Source organism: Mobula hypostoma, chromosome 3 (assembly GCF_963921235.1).
Source record: "Mobula hypostoma chromosome 3, sMobHyp1.1, whole genome shotgun sequence".
In the NCBI taxonomy this organism is placed as follows: domain Eukaryota; kingdom Metazoa; phylum Chordata; class Chondrichthyes; order Myliobatiformes; family Myliobatidae; genus Mobula; species Mobula hypostoma.
This window is the reverse complement of record NC_086099.1, coordinates 55,995,978-56,013,051: the sequence shown is the minus strand read 5'-3', so window position 1 is coordinate 56,013,051 and position 17,074 is coordinate 55,995,978. Positions and strand designations below refer to the sequence as shown.

General features: G+C 40.4%; 1 protein-coding gene across 2 annotated transcripts in view; it reads left to right on the top strand.

Moving 5' to 3' along the window:
* Nucleotides 1-17,074, top strand: part of tusc3 (tumor suppressor candidate 3) — a 384,687-nt gene that overhangs the window by 59,440 nt on the left and 308,173 nt on the right. For both annotated transcript variants that reach the window (XM_063042117.1, XM_063042116.1), the window contains exon 2: nucleotides 11,787-11,956. In XM_063042117.1, the coding sequence (XP_062898187.1) occupies nucleotides 11,817-11,956 (140 nt within the window). In that variant the 5' untranslated portion in view covers nucleotides 11,787-11,816. The remainder of the gene's footprint in view (nucleotides 1-11,786; nucleotides 11,957-17,074) is intronic.

The window sequence follows — 17,074 nt, the reverse complement described above, 5'->3', positions numbered from 1 at the left end:
GACCTGTACAAATAGGACGGGTTGTACTTGAACCTGAGGGGGACCAACATGCCGGCAGGGAGGTTTGCTAAGGCTATTGGAGAGAGTTTAAACTTGAATTGCTGGGGGTTGGGAACCGAACTGAAGAGACGGTTGGCTCACAAATAGAGAAGGCTTGGAAACAGTGCGAGAGGGAGGATAGGCAGGTAATAGAGAAGGGACGTGCTCAGACCGATGGTTTGAGATGTGTCTATTTTAATGCAAGGAGTACTATGAACAAAGCGGATGAGCTTAAAGTGTGGATCAGTACTTGGAGCTATGATGTTGTGAGCATTACAGAGACTTGGATGGCTTAGGGGCAGAAATGGTTACTTCGACTACCAGGTTTTTGATGTTTCAGAAAGGACAGGGAGGGAAGCGAAAGAGATGGGGGCATGGCACTGTTGATCAGAGATAGTGTCACGACTGCAGAAAAGGAGGAAGTCATGGAGGGATTGTCTATGGAATCTCTGCAGGTAGAAGTTAGGAACAGGAAGGGTCAATAACTCTACTGTTTTTTTTATGTGGACCTCCCTATAGTAACAAGGGTATCAAGGAGCAGATAGGGAGACAGATTCTGGAAAGGTGCAATAATAACTGGGTTGTTGTGGTGGGAGATTTTAATTTCCCAAATATTGATTGGCAGCTCCTTAGAGCAAAGGGTTTAGATGGGGTGGAATTTGTTAGGTATGTTCAGGAAGGTTTCTTGACACAATATGTAGATAAGCCTACAAGAGGAGAGGCTGTACTTGATCTGGTATTGGGAAATGAACCTGGTCAGGTGTCAGGTCTTTCAGTGGGAGAGCATGTTGGAGATAGCGATCACAATTCTATCTCCTTTACCATAGCACTGGAGAGGGATAGGAACAGACAAGTTAGAAAAGTGTTTAATTGGAGTAAGGAAAAATATGAGGCTACCAACAGGAACTTGGAAGCATAAATTGGGAACAGATGTTCTCAGGGAAATGTACGGAAGAAATGTGGCAAAGTTCAGGGGATATTTGCGTTGAGTTCTGCCTGGGTACGTACCAATGAAACACAGAAAGGACGGTAGGGTACAGGAACCATGGTGTACAAAAGCTGTTGTAAATCTACTCAAGAAGAAAATAAAAACTTATGAAATGTTCAAAAAACTAGGTAATGATAGAGATCTGGAAGATTATAAGGCTAGAAGGAAGGAGCTTAAGAATGAAATTAGGAGAGCCAGAAGGGGCCATGACTAGACCTTGGTGGACAGGATTCAGGAAAACCCCAAGGCATTCTACCAGTGTGTGAAGAGCAAGAGGATAAGACATTGGAGAATAGGACAAATCAAGTGTGACATTGGAAAAGTGTGTATGGAACCAGAGGAGATAACAGAGGTACTTAATGAGTACTTAGGTATTCACTACGAAAAAGGATCTTGGCAATTGTAGGGATGGCTCACTGCGGACTAAAAAGCTTGAGCATATAGATATTAAGAAGGAGTATGTGTTGGAGCTTCTGGAAAGCATCAAGTCAGATAAGTCACCGGGACCGGATGAGATGTACCCCCGGCTACTATGGGAGGCGAGGGAGGAAATTGCTGAGCCTCTGGCGATGGGGTTGGGAGAGGTTTCGGAAGATTGGAGGGTTGCAGATGTTGTTCCCTTATTCAAGAAAGGGAGTAGAGATAGCCCGGGAAATTATAGACCAGTGAGTCTTACTTCAGTGGTTGATAAGTTGATAGAAAAGATCCTGAGAGGTAGGATTTATGAACATTTGGAGTGGCATAATATGATTAGGAATAGTCAGCATGGCTTTGTGAAAGGCAGGTTGTGCCTTACGAGCCTGATTGAATTTTTTGAGGATGTGACTGAACACATTGATGGAGGTAGAACAGTAGATGTAGTGTATATGGATTTCAGCAAGGCATTTGATAAGATACCCCATGCAAGGCTTATTGAGAACTTAAGGAGGCATGGGATCCAAGGGGACATTGCTTTGTGCATCCAGAATTGGCTTGCGCACAGAAGGCAAAGAGTGGTTGTGGACGGGTCATATTCTGCATGGATGTCGGTGACCAGTGGTGTGCCTCAGAGATTTGTTCTGGGACCCCTACTCTTCATGATTTTTATAAACGACCTGGATGAGGAAGTGGAGGGATGGGTTAATAAATTTGCTGTTGATACAAAGGTTGGGGGTGTTGTGAGTAGTGTGGAGGGCTATCAGAGGTTACAGTGGGACATTGATAGGATGCAAAACTGGGCTGAGAAGTGGAAAATGGAGTTCAACCCAGATAAGTGTGAGGTGGTTCATTTTGGTAAGTCAAATAGGATGGTAGAATATAGTATTAATGGTGAGACTCTTGGCAGTGTGGAGGATCAGAGGGATCTTGGGGTCAGAGTCCATCGGACACTCAAAGCTGCTGCTCAGGTTGACTGTGTGGTTAAGAAGGCATACGATGCATTGGCCTTCATTAATCGTGGGATTGAGGTTAGGAGCCAAGAGGTAACGTTGTAGCTATATAGGACCCTGGTCAAACCCCACTTGGATTACTGTGCTCAGTTCTGGTCACCTCACTACAGGATGGATGTGGAAACCATAGAAATGGTGCAGAAGAGATTTACAAGGATGCTGCCTGTATTGGGGAGCATGCCTAATGAGTATAGTTTGAGTGAACTTGACCTTTTCTCCTTGGAGTGACGGAGGATGTGAGGTGACCTGACAGAGGTGTATAAGATGATGAGATACATTGATCATGTGGATAGTCAGAGGCGTTTTCCCAGGGCTGAAATGGCTAGCACAAGTGGGCACAGTTTTAAGATGCTTGGAAGTAGGTACAGAGGAGATGTCAGGGATAAGTATTTTACGCAGAGAGTGGTGAGTGCGTGGAATGGGCTGCCGGCGACGGTGGTGGAGGCGGATACGGTAGGGTCTTTTAAGAGACTTCTGGATTGGTACATGAAGCTTAGAAAAATAGAGGGCTATGGGGAACCGTAGGAATTTTCTAAGTTAAGGACATTATTGGCAGAGCTTTGTGGGCTGAAGGGCCTGTATTGTGCTGTAGGTTTTCTATGTTTCTATGAAGGACAAGGAAAGCAGGCACAGAGAGACACAACAGCCCGCAGGTTTCCATTGACGATTCCAAGTTGAAATTTTATCACTGGTCCTTCACCACCACTGGGTCTAAATCATGGAGCTCCCTGTCCAAGAGCAATGTGTACCTAAAACTGATGGACTGCAGTAGCATGGCAACACTTCTCGAGGACAGCAGGTGCTGGCTTTGCTGCTGTTTAAATGTATTCTCATCCCAAAGAATATATGGAATTTCTTATCACTGCTGTTCATTTTATAGATGGACATTTTTGTTTAAATAATGTCGCTGCATTTCAACTCTTTTCAAACTGTTTTCCATAGATTGTTATAATTCTTATATCTATATCTGTTGAGTATTACAGGTTCTTCTAATCCTCTTTCTACAATTTTATTGTCTATCATTTGCATGTTAAGGATACCATTAAATGAAATGTCTGCACTTATCTAAATATTCCATTGCATATAATGCTCAGTCAGATCAATAAAAAAGAAAACAGATTATTTAATGAAGGAAAGTATTTGAGAATTTATTAAATTCAAACGTATGGTCTGGCAGAAGAAAATCATTGATCACTGACAGGAGGGAAGAAGGAATCAAGTGCATTATTTAGCTACTCATTCTAGTTCCACCACTTTGTGAGCTTTTGAGATCTAACTCTACTGGCCCAAGTCCACAATATTTGTTAAAAAAACATTGATTCCAAATTGAAAACAAATAACATTTGGATTTGCAGCAGTTTCCACTTTTGAGACACCGTTTTAAACATTGACCACAGCTTTGTTTATGGAACATTATAAATTTACTTTGCTCTTGAAAGGCCCTGCTCTGATTTTTGTTGTTCTGATCTTTTACTCTTCCACTAAAGGGAATCATTTTTCTCTATCCAGCCTAATAAGTTTCCTCCAATGATTCTAGATTTTTTAACACAAAAAGTGATGATTTCAGTGCTTAATTTTTCATTCTTCATTCTTCAAAGGGATGTTACCAGCTTGATCAATCATATAGTCTTTTAATCATTAATTTTCAGAATCAGATTTATTATCACTAACATACAATGTGAAATTTGTTGTTTTGTCGCAGCAGTATAGTGCAATGCATAAAATATCTTAGAAGTTGCAATAAAAATATATTAGTACATAATGAGAGCAAAAGTAGTGTTGTAGTATTCATGAATTCATGGACCATTCAGAAAACTGATGGCAGAGAGGAAGAAGCTGTTCCTAAGAAAGTGGGTGTGTGTTTTCATGCTCCAATACCTCTTTCCTGATAATAATAAGGAGAGGGCATGTCCTGGGTTGTGGGGATCCTAAATAATGGATACCACCTTTTTGAGGCATTGTCTTTTTAAAAGGTCCTCAATGCTGGGGAGGCCAGTCTCCATGATGGAGCTGACTGAGTTTACAACCTTCTGCAGCTTTTTACAATCCTGTACATTAGCCCTTCCATACCAGATGATGATATAACCAGTCAGCAGACTCTCCATGAATGCTTTATTTATATTTGCAAAGTTATCAGTTAGCCAGAATAATTCTTGGCCTTTATTAGCTAATTATTGAAGTATGGTCTATCTAGTGGATCATGAGCTTCTATTTACAATTTTCAGACTATACAGTATAATTTACCATTATCAATGGAAATCCTATAGTATTATTTTTAAATTATTGTGATGTAGGTAATGTGTAGGCTGTTTTGATTCGGCTTCCCAAGTTGTTTTGAATAGGTGATTTTGGGTTGTATTTTGCAGAGAATTTTGAATTTGATTTCAATTTTGAAGTTGATTTTTGAGTTTAAATAATGGATTTATTGAACTTGTAGATTGCAGCAGAAAAGTAACGAACAGAGTTTCCGATTTATTATGAGATAGGGAGCAGTGAGTGTACAGAAAGGAAAAATTTGTTGATGGATTTTGGCAGTTGTGTTTCCCAGAGGTCTGTACCCCAGCATCGGCTTATTCTTATTTATATTAATGATTTTCTTGAAAGAATCAAGAGAGCAGAACGATGACAGATGGAGATCAGGTGGATGAGTAAAAGGTAATGAACTCTGGAGCTCTGTAAGACAAGTGAAAGATTTTATTTAGCGTCAAAGAATAGCTGAGTAGGAGTAAGAATATATATTTGTGCAGATTACTAAAGGCTTAAGGAAAATAAAATAAAACTGCTGATACTGGATAGCTGAAACGAAAATAGAAAGTGCTGCCACAAATTTAAGTATTCTTATTTAGCATTGAGTATCTGAATGAATAATATCTCATGGAACTCTGCTATTAGTATTATAGATCTAACTGAAACCTTAATGGTTAAATAGATTAAGTTTGTGGTTCTAAGAAATACTTGTATATTATGCTCTAAAATTTTTTTCTGCTTCCCACTTGTCACCCAATTAGTTATTTTCACATTTCTCGGCCACTTCTATTAACAGCTCATCATTTCAGTTATTTCTGCTTTACCACTTGTTTATCTCATCCCTGGAGCTCAGTTTATTATTTGCCATAGTCCCATGAAGGTTGCTAAAAAGGAAGCAAAAGAATAGCTCTGGTTGTACTTTGTTACAAGAGTAATATCAGCAATAACAATATATTAACAACTTAAATATCAATAATAGCAGCAAAGGGACAATTTAATGATACTAAAATTTGTTTTCCTCATTGTTACCAAATAATAATTACAATTTGATGTTTACCAACATTCGCTCTGAGGAATATGTCACATGATTTATTGTAAAGTGCTAAAAGACTTTGAAATTATGATGGAAATTAAATAGAAAACATTCTATATATTTTGGTATTAATTATTTTAATGATTTTTTTTCAGATTTAATCTTTTCACAACATGTAGATCTACATTACAACACACACACAGACACACAGACACACAGACACACACACACACACACACACACACACACACACACACACACAATTCAGGAAGAACATAGCAGGTAAGGTAGCATCTATGGAGACAAATAGACAGTCAACATTTTGGACTGCAATCCTTCATCAGAACTGGAAAAGAAGGGTGAAGAAACCAAAGTAAGAAGTTGGGCAAAGGGATAGGACTACAAGTTGTCATGTGATAGATGAAATCAGGTGAGGGAAAGATGGGTGGGTTGGGTGGGGGGGAATGAAATAAAAAGTTGGAAGGTGATAGGATAAGAGGTAAAGGTCTGAAGAAGAAGGAATCTGATGGGAGCGGACAGTGGACCACGGGAGAAAGGGAAGCAAGGAGGGTACCAGAGGGAAGTGATGGGCAAGTAGGGAGAAGCAAAGGAGTAAGAGGGTAGCTAGAATAGGGAATGGAAGAAAGAGAGAAGGAAGCGGGTAGAGAAACTACTGGATGTTAGAGAAATCCATAATCATGTAATCAGGTTGGAGGCTATTCAGATAGAATATGAGCTGTTGCTCCTCCAACGTACGTAACTGAGGACCCAAACAGATTTATGTAACTGTAACTCACACAATTTATAGTTTTCCAGGAAGAAAGCTGGCCCTTGGGTCTCTTAAATATTTCCTCTTTTGTCCCAGAATCTATGCTCCTTAGATTTAGACTCCCTATCTTGGGAAAAAGAATCATTTTCCCAGGCAGATGGCACATATGTTTAAAATAAGAGGGGAGAAAATTAAAGGTCTGATGGATATTTTTTTATAACACAGAGGGTGCTGAACATCTAAAATGATCTGCCAGAGGTACTTGGACAAGCACTTAGGCTGGGAAGGGGTAGAGGGATGGACTGTGAGGACCTGTTTCTATGCTGTACATTTCCATGATTCTCTATCAGCATCCATGTTGTAACGCTTTAGAAATTAAGGATGTTTAGGAAATTAAGGATGTGAGCGATCAGAACTAGGAGAAGAGTTTCAGAATAATGGATGATCCACTTATGATGGAGGTGAGGTGCAAGTTTGTGTCTGTATTTGGAGTATTTGGAATGGTCTGTCCCAAGGATGTCTGGAAGCTGAATCATTCACTATATTCAAGGCTTAGATGAACAGGTTTTTTAGTCTTCATTAAGGTACCAAAGATTATGGGGACATCAGGGTATTTTGCACTTTATGGCAGAGCAGGCTCAAGAGAGCATTTGTCTGACTTCTGCTCAGTTCTTGTCCTGACCTGACCTGGCTCAGGTGTCACTCCAGACCAACATCCATGACTCTTAACTTCTGAATAGGCTATCAAGTCATTCTTTCGAGGCAATTTGGGGTGGAGAATCAGTGGCGTTGCAAGTAAATGCACAAAGAAGATATATAAACATCTAGTCAATGTGAATAATTCTGAGTGAAGTGTGCATTATCTAAAAACCAGCAACTATGACTTAGAAAACAGTTAATGAAAAATAGTATACCAAAAGTAAAATTAAGACGATGAAGAACAATTTGACTAAAATTGAGACTGATATGAAGAAAAAAGATTTCAAAAAAAGATGTTTTTATTTAATTAATGATAATTAACATTTGAAAAGTGATACTCCAGTTTTACAAAAAAAAATTATTTTCAGAGAGGTAGTTCAGCAGAAAGTTGGACTTGTGGTCTCTTAATTTGACATTTTAATGATTGAAATGTGACTTCATGAATACTATTTATGGTCATTATACAATTTTGATCAAATTCTTTCTGTCGAGAGAGTGCTTACATGGCTGAATCTTCTCTGGCAGGAGAAGTCGGGGGAGCCATTACTGGAGTTGATTTCTCATACTTCTGGTATTGGCACTCCCTCACTCTCCTTCACCATTCCCCATCCCCTTTTCCTCCTCTCACCTTATCTCCATGCCTGCCCATTGCCTCTCTCTAGTGCTCCTCTCCTCTTTTCTTTCTTCCATGGCTTTCTGTTCTCTCCTATCAGACTCCCCCTTTTCCAGCCCTGTATTTCTTTCATCAATCAACTTCCCAGCTCCTTACTTCACCCTTCCCCTCCCAGTATCACTATTGCCTTGTGTTTCTCCCTCCCCTCCCTCCACCTTTTAACTCTACTCATCGTTTTTTCTCCAGTCCTGCTGAAGGGTCTTGGCCCAAAAAATGAACTGTACTCTTTTCCATAGATGCTGCCTGGCCTGCTGAGTTTCTCCAGCATTTTGTGTGTGTTACTTGGATTTCCAACATCTGCAGATTTTCTCTTGTTTGTGACAGCCAGTTCAAAATTGTAATTATTATTATAACTAGTTCAGGTTTTACTTTTGTTATTTTTTTGACAGAAATTAATTTCCCTAAGGATATTAAAATGTCAGTGTGATTTTTGTTCAACTCTCCCCATAGTTTTACTCTTCTGATCTTTTCCATCATTGCACCATGGCCTCTTGTTCTTATCCATCTAATCTATCCCTATTCTAAGGTTATCTTTTTTCTTTTCAGTTATCGTTTTTCTCTCAAATATTCATATCCAATTGTCCTCTGGCTAACTGGTGTAGCTTAAATATTCCATATCAAGCAAGCTTTGCCAAGTTAGTTACAGAATTTTTAAAATACATTGTGTACTTTACAACTACAGCTTTACCTCATAAATACAACAGATTCCACAGATGCTGAAAATCTTGAGCAACTTGTACAAAATGCTGCTGGAACTCAACAAATCAAGCAGCATCTGTGGAGGAAATAAACAGTCAATGTTTCAGGCTCAGACCCTTCATCAGGATTGGAAAGGAAAGGGGCAGAGGCCAGAGTAAGATGAAGGGGAAAGGGGTAGTTGTACAAGCTGGTAGGTGAAAAGTAAGACCAGGTGAGGAAGGAGATAAGTGATGGGAGAGGGGGAATGAAGTAAGGAAGAAGAAGGAAACTGATGAAAGGATAGTGGACCATGGAAGAAAGGGAAGGAAGAACGCCATTAAAGGTAGGTGTAATGGATAGGGTGAGGATAAGAGGAGGGGTGAGGATAAGAGGAGGGTTGAGAGGGGGATATAGAAAGGAGAATGGAAAAAAGAGAAGCAAAAGGGAAAAGAAATTACTGGAGGTTAAAGAAATCAATGTTCATTGCATCAAGTTGGAGGTTAGCCGGGCAGAATATAAGGTGTTGCTCCTCTAACTTTACTGTGGATCCATGTGGATTTAGATAACAATATTTCACACAATTTGTAATTTTCCAAGAGAAAATATAGGTAATTGAAATTGCTAAATCCAGTACTAAGTCCTCAGGGCTGAAATGTTGTGTTCAAATGAGGTGTTTCTCAATTTTATATTGGACACATCATTGGGACCATTTGGAATGTCTAGGACAAAAAGGTCAGAATGAGAGTGGAATGGACAATTAAAGTGACAAGTCCCAGAAGCTCATGGTTACCCTGTCTGACTACATTACCCAATCTGTATTTGATTTTTCCACTGAAGAGGAGCTCACATCTGGAGAGCCAAATACAGTATATTAAGCTGCAAGAAGTGCTGGAGAATTGTTGCTTCTATTGGAGGAATTGTTTAGTCTCCTGGATATTAGAAAGGGAAGAGGTAAAAGGATAGGTGTTATATTTCTGTAGCTGCATAGAGAAGTGCTGAGAAGAGAAATAGTTGACATTTACTGCATACTTGTGTGAATATCAGTGCTTACATTAACGCTCATTATATAGATAAACCAAGCATAGATTAGTTGATCACTTTGAAGAGAACCTTTTTGATGTACGAGTGTGATCCTAGGCTTCTAGTTCTGAGTTATTTTAATTCCCTGACAATCAAACTCTGATTCCTCTGTCTTTGGTCTCTAATGCACAATTTAAGTTTAAGGAACAGCATCTTTTCTTTCATTTGACCACAGTGCACCCTTGAGACCCTATCACCTCCCCTTGGTGCCCCTCCTCCTTCCTTTTCTCGCATGATCCCATTTCTTCTCCTATCAGATTATTTCTTGTCTAGCTCTTTGCCTTTTCTTCTTTTCATCTCCCAGCATTTTACTTCAACCCTTCCCCCACCCACTTGGCTTCACCTATCACTTTCTAACTGGTCTTTCTTCCTCTTTCCCCACATTCTTATTCTGTCACCTTCCCCCTTCCTTTCCAGTCCTGATGAAGGGTCTCAGAAACGCCAACTGTTTATTCATTTGCATGGATGCTGTTTGACCTGCAGAGTTCCTTCAGCATTTTGTGTGTGTTGCTTTGGCTTTCCAGCATCTGTAATATCTCTTGTATATATGACTTGATATTGAATTCAGCAATTTCAGGTAACCAGTCTTTCTTTTATTACTGAATATTTTGGGTTCAGTTTTTTCCTTTGTTATTGTATGGCCTCAAACTGCTGGTATCTTAAAGTAATTGTTACCTTGATGACTTTGGTCTGCATCATATTATGTACATTCCATCTGTTCTTTCCAACATCAACTCCTGCAACCTAAAAAAACATTTTATATTTGTTTCCATTTTGAAGGATGCTGGAGTGGAGCTTTCATCTGAAATGTTGCCTCTTTCTGTCCCAAATTTGCTGTCTGCCCTGCTTTGTACTTATGAAATTTCTTAATTTTGTTCCCATATTTAGCTGTTGGATTGCCAGCATAATTGGAGGAGAATTGCAAGACTTTTTTACTCCTGCTGGGATCCATCTGGAGTTCAAAATCAGGGCATTATAAGGAAATTTTGGTGATGTGCACAGGAGTCTTGAATTTCTTTACATCTATAGTGCTGCCAAATTCTTGCAATTTCTCAACAAATCCCAGCTACCAAATTGCTAGGCAATCTGAGTTTAGTATTCCTCAGTCTTCCTCAGGTTAATAACTGTACATTCGTTGTATTAGTTTATGGTCATCCATTTGTTTGCAATTTAAAGATGCTTTCAAATATGCCTTTTAACTGAAGACATAATCAACATAATAGTTTTGACAATTTTTTTCAACTAATCACAAACAGAGTAAATGGTCTAAATTATTGGAAGTACAATGCAGCTGATCATTCTTGGATGACAACCCAAGCTGACTTCTGAAGCAAACTTGTGCACAATATTACAACATCTTGATTTATGTTGATCTTGATAATTCACACTTGGAGTTCTTCAATCTTTTCATTCGTTTGGCTGACTTTAGGTGAAGTAAACTATAAATAATAGGTTAACTAAGAAGAAAATAAGGCTTTATTTTAAAGAAAGCACAACTGTGAAAGCAGAAAGTTCACATGGAGAGGCATACGACTCAGGCATTCCAACCTATTTAGAGACAAATGAAATTCAGTTGTTTTATTTAAGTGTAGTGAGGTGGGAATGATCCAAGGATCTAGGTAAATATTCTATTTACCTTGCAGACCTATTAGTCAGCACTACGGGAGTCAGAGTTAAGTGTTCCTAGGAGTGCCCAAGGACAGGCACTCCTCAGGATAAAGCTATCCAAAGAAGCATGACTTAAAGAATGATGCCATCCATTGCATTCTTCTTGTGGAAATTCCGTCAAGATCATTTCATAATTCTGCTGAGCACTCCCTCTCATGATAGGAAGTGCTTAGCAGAATTATATAATACTCTGCAAAATAATAGTTATCGTACTTCACAGAAGAAAAGAAATATGGACTCTCATTTGGATAACTGAAATGAGTTGGCTGTTTGCAATTGAAGTGCATCTTGCATTTACCAATCTCTTTCATTACTTAAGACAATGATAGATATTCCTCCTTGGCTTTGTGTTATAAAATGGTTAAATTTCAGAGAGAAAACTTAATACTTCCATTGTTTTGACTTTAATAATTTCCACAGCTAGGCAATTATTTGATGCAGGTGTCTTTATTGCAGTTTTCTCATTATTCCTTACTTAATGTCAGAACCTCCAGGCAGAAAAAGTGGAACAGCTAATGGAATGGAGCTCCAGACGTTCAATTATTCGAATGAATGGTGACAAATTTCGAAGGTTTGTTAAGGCCCCTCCTCGTAATTATTCTGTGATTGTGATGTTCACTGCTCTTCAGCCCCAAAGACAATGTTCTGTCTGCAGGTAAGAAAAAGAAACTTTGTTGTATCACCTAAATAAAAATAGCCAGAGTATAAAGTATTGGTGAAATAGAAACTGATAAGTATCAATTAATATTCTGCTTCTACCTTCATTTTATAATCAGAATAACATGAGAAGGATATATAATACTGAAAATATGGCATTTAAAATGCATTATTTGGGTCTGCCATATGTAACTGTTAACCAACAAAATAAAATGACATGTTGTGTTCTAGTGTACATTTTGATGGAATTACAATTGTCTTCAGATGTGGTGTAAACTTTTTGATTTCAACTATCTCAGTATATGTCTCATCAAAACTCAAGTTTTCTTATTGCATAAACATCTGTGGAAAGATGGTGCTGGTGACAGATGGTGACATTTTGCAGCAGCTCACAAAACTACTAAATATTCTACTCAATATACATCTGAACTACGATCACTGCAATCTGCAGCATCTTGAAGCAATGTTCTTTTGAACCATCTAAACGAACTGATAATTTTACAATCTCCTGAAAGATTTGGTGAATTTGACTCTTGGGAATGCAGGTACAGCACCTTAAAGATGAAGGTTGGCTGTCGCAGGGGTGGAATTTGAGGCAGATTAAAGTATTGAGACCCAAGAGTGGACGATGTACTGGTGTTCAGCTTCATTACACTGCCAATAAATGTGCTGAGGCAAAGTAAAGTGTTGAGGCTCGAGAGTGGGAAACGTCAAGTGTTCACTGCCATCTGCCTGTGTTTGACCTGTCTCCGTCCCTTCTCACTGCTAGCTTTGGATGGGTGGAGCAGCTGTCTTGGGTCCCATACTACCCAACTTGGGGTCTTTCATTGCCCTGAAGTCACTGGATTTCTGCAGGGCAATTTATCCTCTTTTATTCAGCCCGGATAGGCTGAAAAGACAGGGTGTCGGTCAGGACCAGAGAATTTCACTCACTCTCTGCAATGGCCATCTCCATGGCGCTGAGGCTGTGAAGACTGCCGTGGCTGCTGTGCTCTGTGCCCGCTAACATGGTGAGCTGATAAGCGAGGCTTTGGACCTACTCTCGGCTGCTTCGGAGTTTGGATCTGAGGACTCTATTTTGGTTCAAAATGCTGTTGTTTGTTTCAATTGTTTGCATGACTTTTATTTTAACTAGTTTCTTTCTCTTGTGCATTAAGTATTGGTATTTTATTTTTTTTTTATCTTTTGCTTCTTTAATTGGGTTCTTTCGGGTTTCTTGCTTTGTGGCAACCTGTGAGCAAACAAATCACAAGGTTCTATTTGGTATATAATATTGATAAAATTTAACTTTGAACTTTGAGCATTTTCAGCCGTGAAGTAAAATTAAAACGACAAAACTCATTCACTACTCATATCAATACTAACTTGATTTTCAGTACCAAATTTCAGTTCATTTGCTGCTAATGGACTAGTTGTACAAGTGCATCAATTTGTTCAGAAAGGATTTCAATTCACTCAAAAAATATGACAAACTATGGTCTCCAACTTGCCATGATCTCTTTTATTAATTTTTTTTATCAGTCGATTTCCCTTATTGATCTCTTCTTTTAAATTACTTTCATAATGTTCATCATTCACTGTCAATCATATTTATCCAGAGTAACAATCTGGCTTATGAATCCATCACACCCTATCTGTTTATGTTTTTAGTGAGTCTATTATATAGAAATAGAAACTCTGCCAATGTTCTTAGATTAGTTTTCTTTATACATCAGGATGTTTGAGAACTGGCAGCATTTCTCAGTTAGAATTTCTATAAAATTAACTATTAATATTTAGTAAAATTATTGGTTAAACTCCATTAAAACTAATAGTAATATAATTGGATATCTTTCATATCTGTTTACTGCCCAACCGTTTAAGTGCTTTTAAGCGTTAATAATGGAAATAATTACTTTAATTGAATATGGTGAATTTGAAATATTGAACAAAGCATTTGAAAAAGTGAATTGACATGTTAATGATTCAGAATTGTACCCTTCATCAGATCTGGTCATTGTCGTGAGAAATATAGTGCCTGTTTTCTTTACAGATTAAAAACTATTTGCTACTTGACTAGCTCAGTTTTTTTCCCCAATACTTCCTGTTTTAATTTAATCAGATTTATTATCACTGACATATAGAAAATAGAACATCGTACAGGATAGTATAGGCCCTTCAGCCCATCAATGTTGTGCTGACCTTTGAAACTACTCCAAGTTCAGTCTAATGCTTCCCACCCATATAGCCTTCCATTGTACTTTCATTCATGTGCCTATTTGGCAACATCCTGGTAAATCTCTGCACTTTCTTTCAAGCTTCCACATTCTTCCTATAAGGAGGCAACCAGAACTGAACAGAAAACTCCCAAGTGAGGTCTAACCAGAGCTTTACAGAACTGCAATATTACCTCGTAACACTTGAACTCATTCTGCTGATTAATAAAAGCTAACACACCATATTGCCTTCCTAACCACCCTAAAAAATTGTGTGCCAACTTTGAAGGATCTATGGACTTGGACCCCAAGATCTCTCTGTTCCTTCTGTTACGAGAATACACATAAAATTAAGATGTTTGCTGGCCTGGGCTAGCATCAGTGGCATCAGCAGTTGGTCTGCCACCTGCCCTCAGGGGAAGGAGAGATAAGGAACAATGGAGCAGCGTCTGGAGATGTGTAATGGAGGGACGTGGGAGAGGGAGCTGTCTGGAGCGGCTCCCCCTTTGAACCCTGAACTGTTTGAAGTGATGGACAGGCGATACCCCAGCAGGGGGATAAAAAGGGGACAGGTTCGCCAAGACAGACACACACGCCACCCGAGGTAACGAGACCCTGGAAGTGGTGCGCCTCTCACGAGTGGATGAGAAGTACCAGACAACGACAAGGGTGGAAAGGTACGATCAGCGGGAACCCGGTGTGTGTCCGCCCTTGCCTGGGTGCCGGGTTCACTGCAGAGGATCGACCGCATCTGGAGGAGGGGTCACAGTCGGTGACCTCAGGTGACATCACCAAGGACCTGCCCAAAAGCTGTTTGTGAGCCATCTCGCTGGTCTGTGAGCCATCTTGCTGGTCTGTGAGTGAAGCCGTTCTGAATGATCAGTTGTTCCTGTTCTATGTCTCTCTTCCCCCACGTTGTCCACCGCCATGGCAATGATTACTGCGAACTGAACTACTAACTGGACTGAACTTTGAGTAATTTTGAAATTGGTCATTTACCCCTAGACAACGATAGAGCTTGATTGATGCTGTTATCTTAATTCTGTGCACATGTGTGGTTATCATTGTTGAATTGTTGCATTTATTATCCTTTCGATTACTGTGTTGCTTGCTTCTTTAATAAAACTTTCTTAGTTCTAGTACTCCAGACTCCAACTGAGTGATCCATTTCTGCTGGTTTGGCAACCCAGTTACGGGGTACGTAACATAAGTGGGGTTCTCGTCCGCGATTTTGAACGCTAAATTTGGGACGGAGTAAATTGATTGGGTTAAAATTCCCGAAAGAAAGAAAAGACAAACAGCAGAAATGGAGGTTGAGGAATTTATAAAGGCGCCGACCTTGGAGGCATTAGAGGATGCCAGGAAATCGGAATTGATAGCTGTGGCCAAACGGGTGAATCTTGCTAAGGTGAAGTCGACAATGAGGAGAGAGGAGATACACAGAGCTATTGTAGAGCACTATGTATCTAAAGGTGTGTTTCCCCAAGGTGAGCTGGGGGTGGTGTCTATTGAAAAACCTGCTGGAGACGCGGTACAGGTACAGCTTGAAAAACTGAGACTCGAGCACGAGTTCCGGGTACGGCAGTTAAAACACGAAGAGAAGCAGTTAGAAAGGCAGGAGAAAGAGAGAGAGTTAGAAAGGCAGGAGAAAGAGAGAGAGTTAGAAAGGCGGGAGAAAGAGAGAGAGTTAGAAAGGCGGGAGAAAGAGAGAGAGTTAGAAAGGCGGGAGAAAGAGAGAGAGTTAGAAAGGCGGGAGAGAGAGAGTTAGAAAGGCGAGAGAGAGAGAAAGAGGTAGAAAGGCAAGAGAGAGAAAGACAGTTGGAGAGAGAGGAGAAACAGAGGGAAAGGGAATTTGAGCTGGAGAAGTTAAAGATAAGGGCCGAGCAGGGGCTCGTGCCGAACCAAGGTGGAGGGTTCCAGGCGACCCAGGAGGTTAGGCTGGTTCCCCCATTTGACGATACCGATGTGGATCGGTACTTTCTCCACTTCGAAAAGGTGGCTATAAGTCAGGAATGGCCGAGGGATAAGTGGGTTGTTTTACTTCAGAGTGTACTGAAAGGGAAGGCCCAACAAGCTTACTCCGCTTTATCCGCGGAAGATGCCCAGAAGTATGAGGTGGTGAAGGAGGCCATCCTCAGGATTTATGAGTTGGTCCCGGAGGCATACCGGCAGAGGTTTCGGAATGCGAGGAAGCAGTGGGACCGCACGTATTTGGAGTTTGCTCGCGAGATGCAAACATATTGTGAGCGTTGGTGCGCCTCGAAAGGGGTAGAGGGGGATTATGACAGACTGCTACAGCTGATCCTGATTGAGCAGTTTAAAGGTTGTGTCCCTGAGGGTATGAGACCCTACCTCGATGAGAAAGAGGCAGCCACGTTAGCCGCAACTGCTAAGTTAGCGGATGAGTATGCGTTGACGCATAAAATGAAGGTTGCCCCGAGTAAAGGCTACCAGAAGGGTAGTCAGGACAGCGGGGAGAGTCCGCCGGAAAAGTCAGAAAGTAAGCCGGGGACTAGTGAAAAGGATAAGGTAGACCGGGAGCAGTCTGGTAGGAAGTTTCCTGGGGTCGTCTGTTATAATTGTGGGAAAGTCGGACACTTTGCGTCCAGGTGCTTTGCCCCAAGGAAGGAGACGGGGAAAGGAAAAGCGGAAATTTTGAATGGCTGTATTGAGCTGTTAAGCGAACCGCTAGGGAAGGACAGGTCTGAAAAAGTCCAGGAAGGGCGCGAGAGGTTTATCTCGGCCGGACTGGTGTCAGTGAAGGAGGGGTTGGAACCAGTTCCAGTGCGGATCTGGAGAGACACGGGAGCGTGTCAGTCACTAATACTGAAGAGTGTATTAGAGTTTAGCTCAGAGACCCAGACTGGGGAGGTAGAGGTCAAAGGTGTTGGGGAAGGGACAGAGTCAGTCCCTTTGCACCA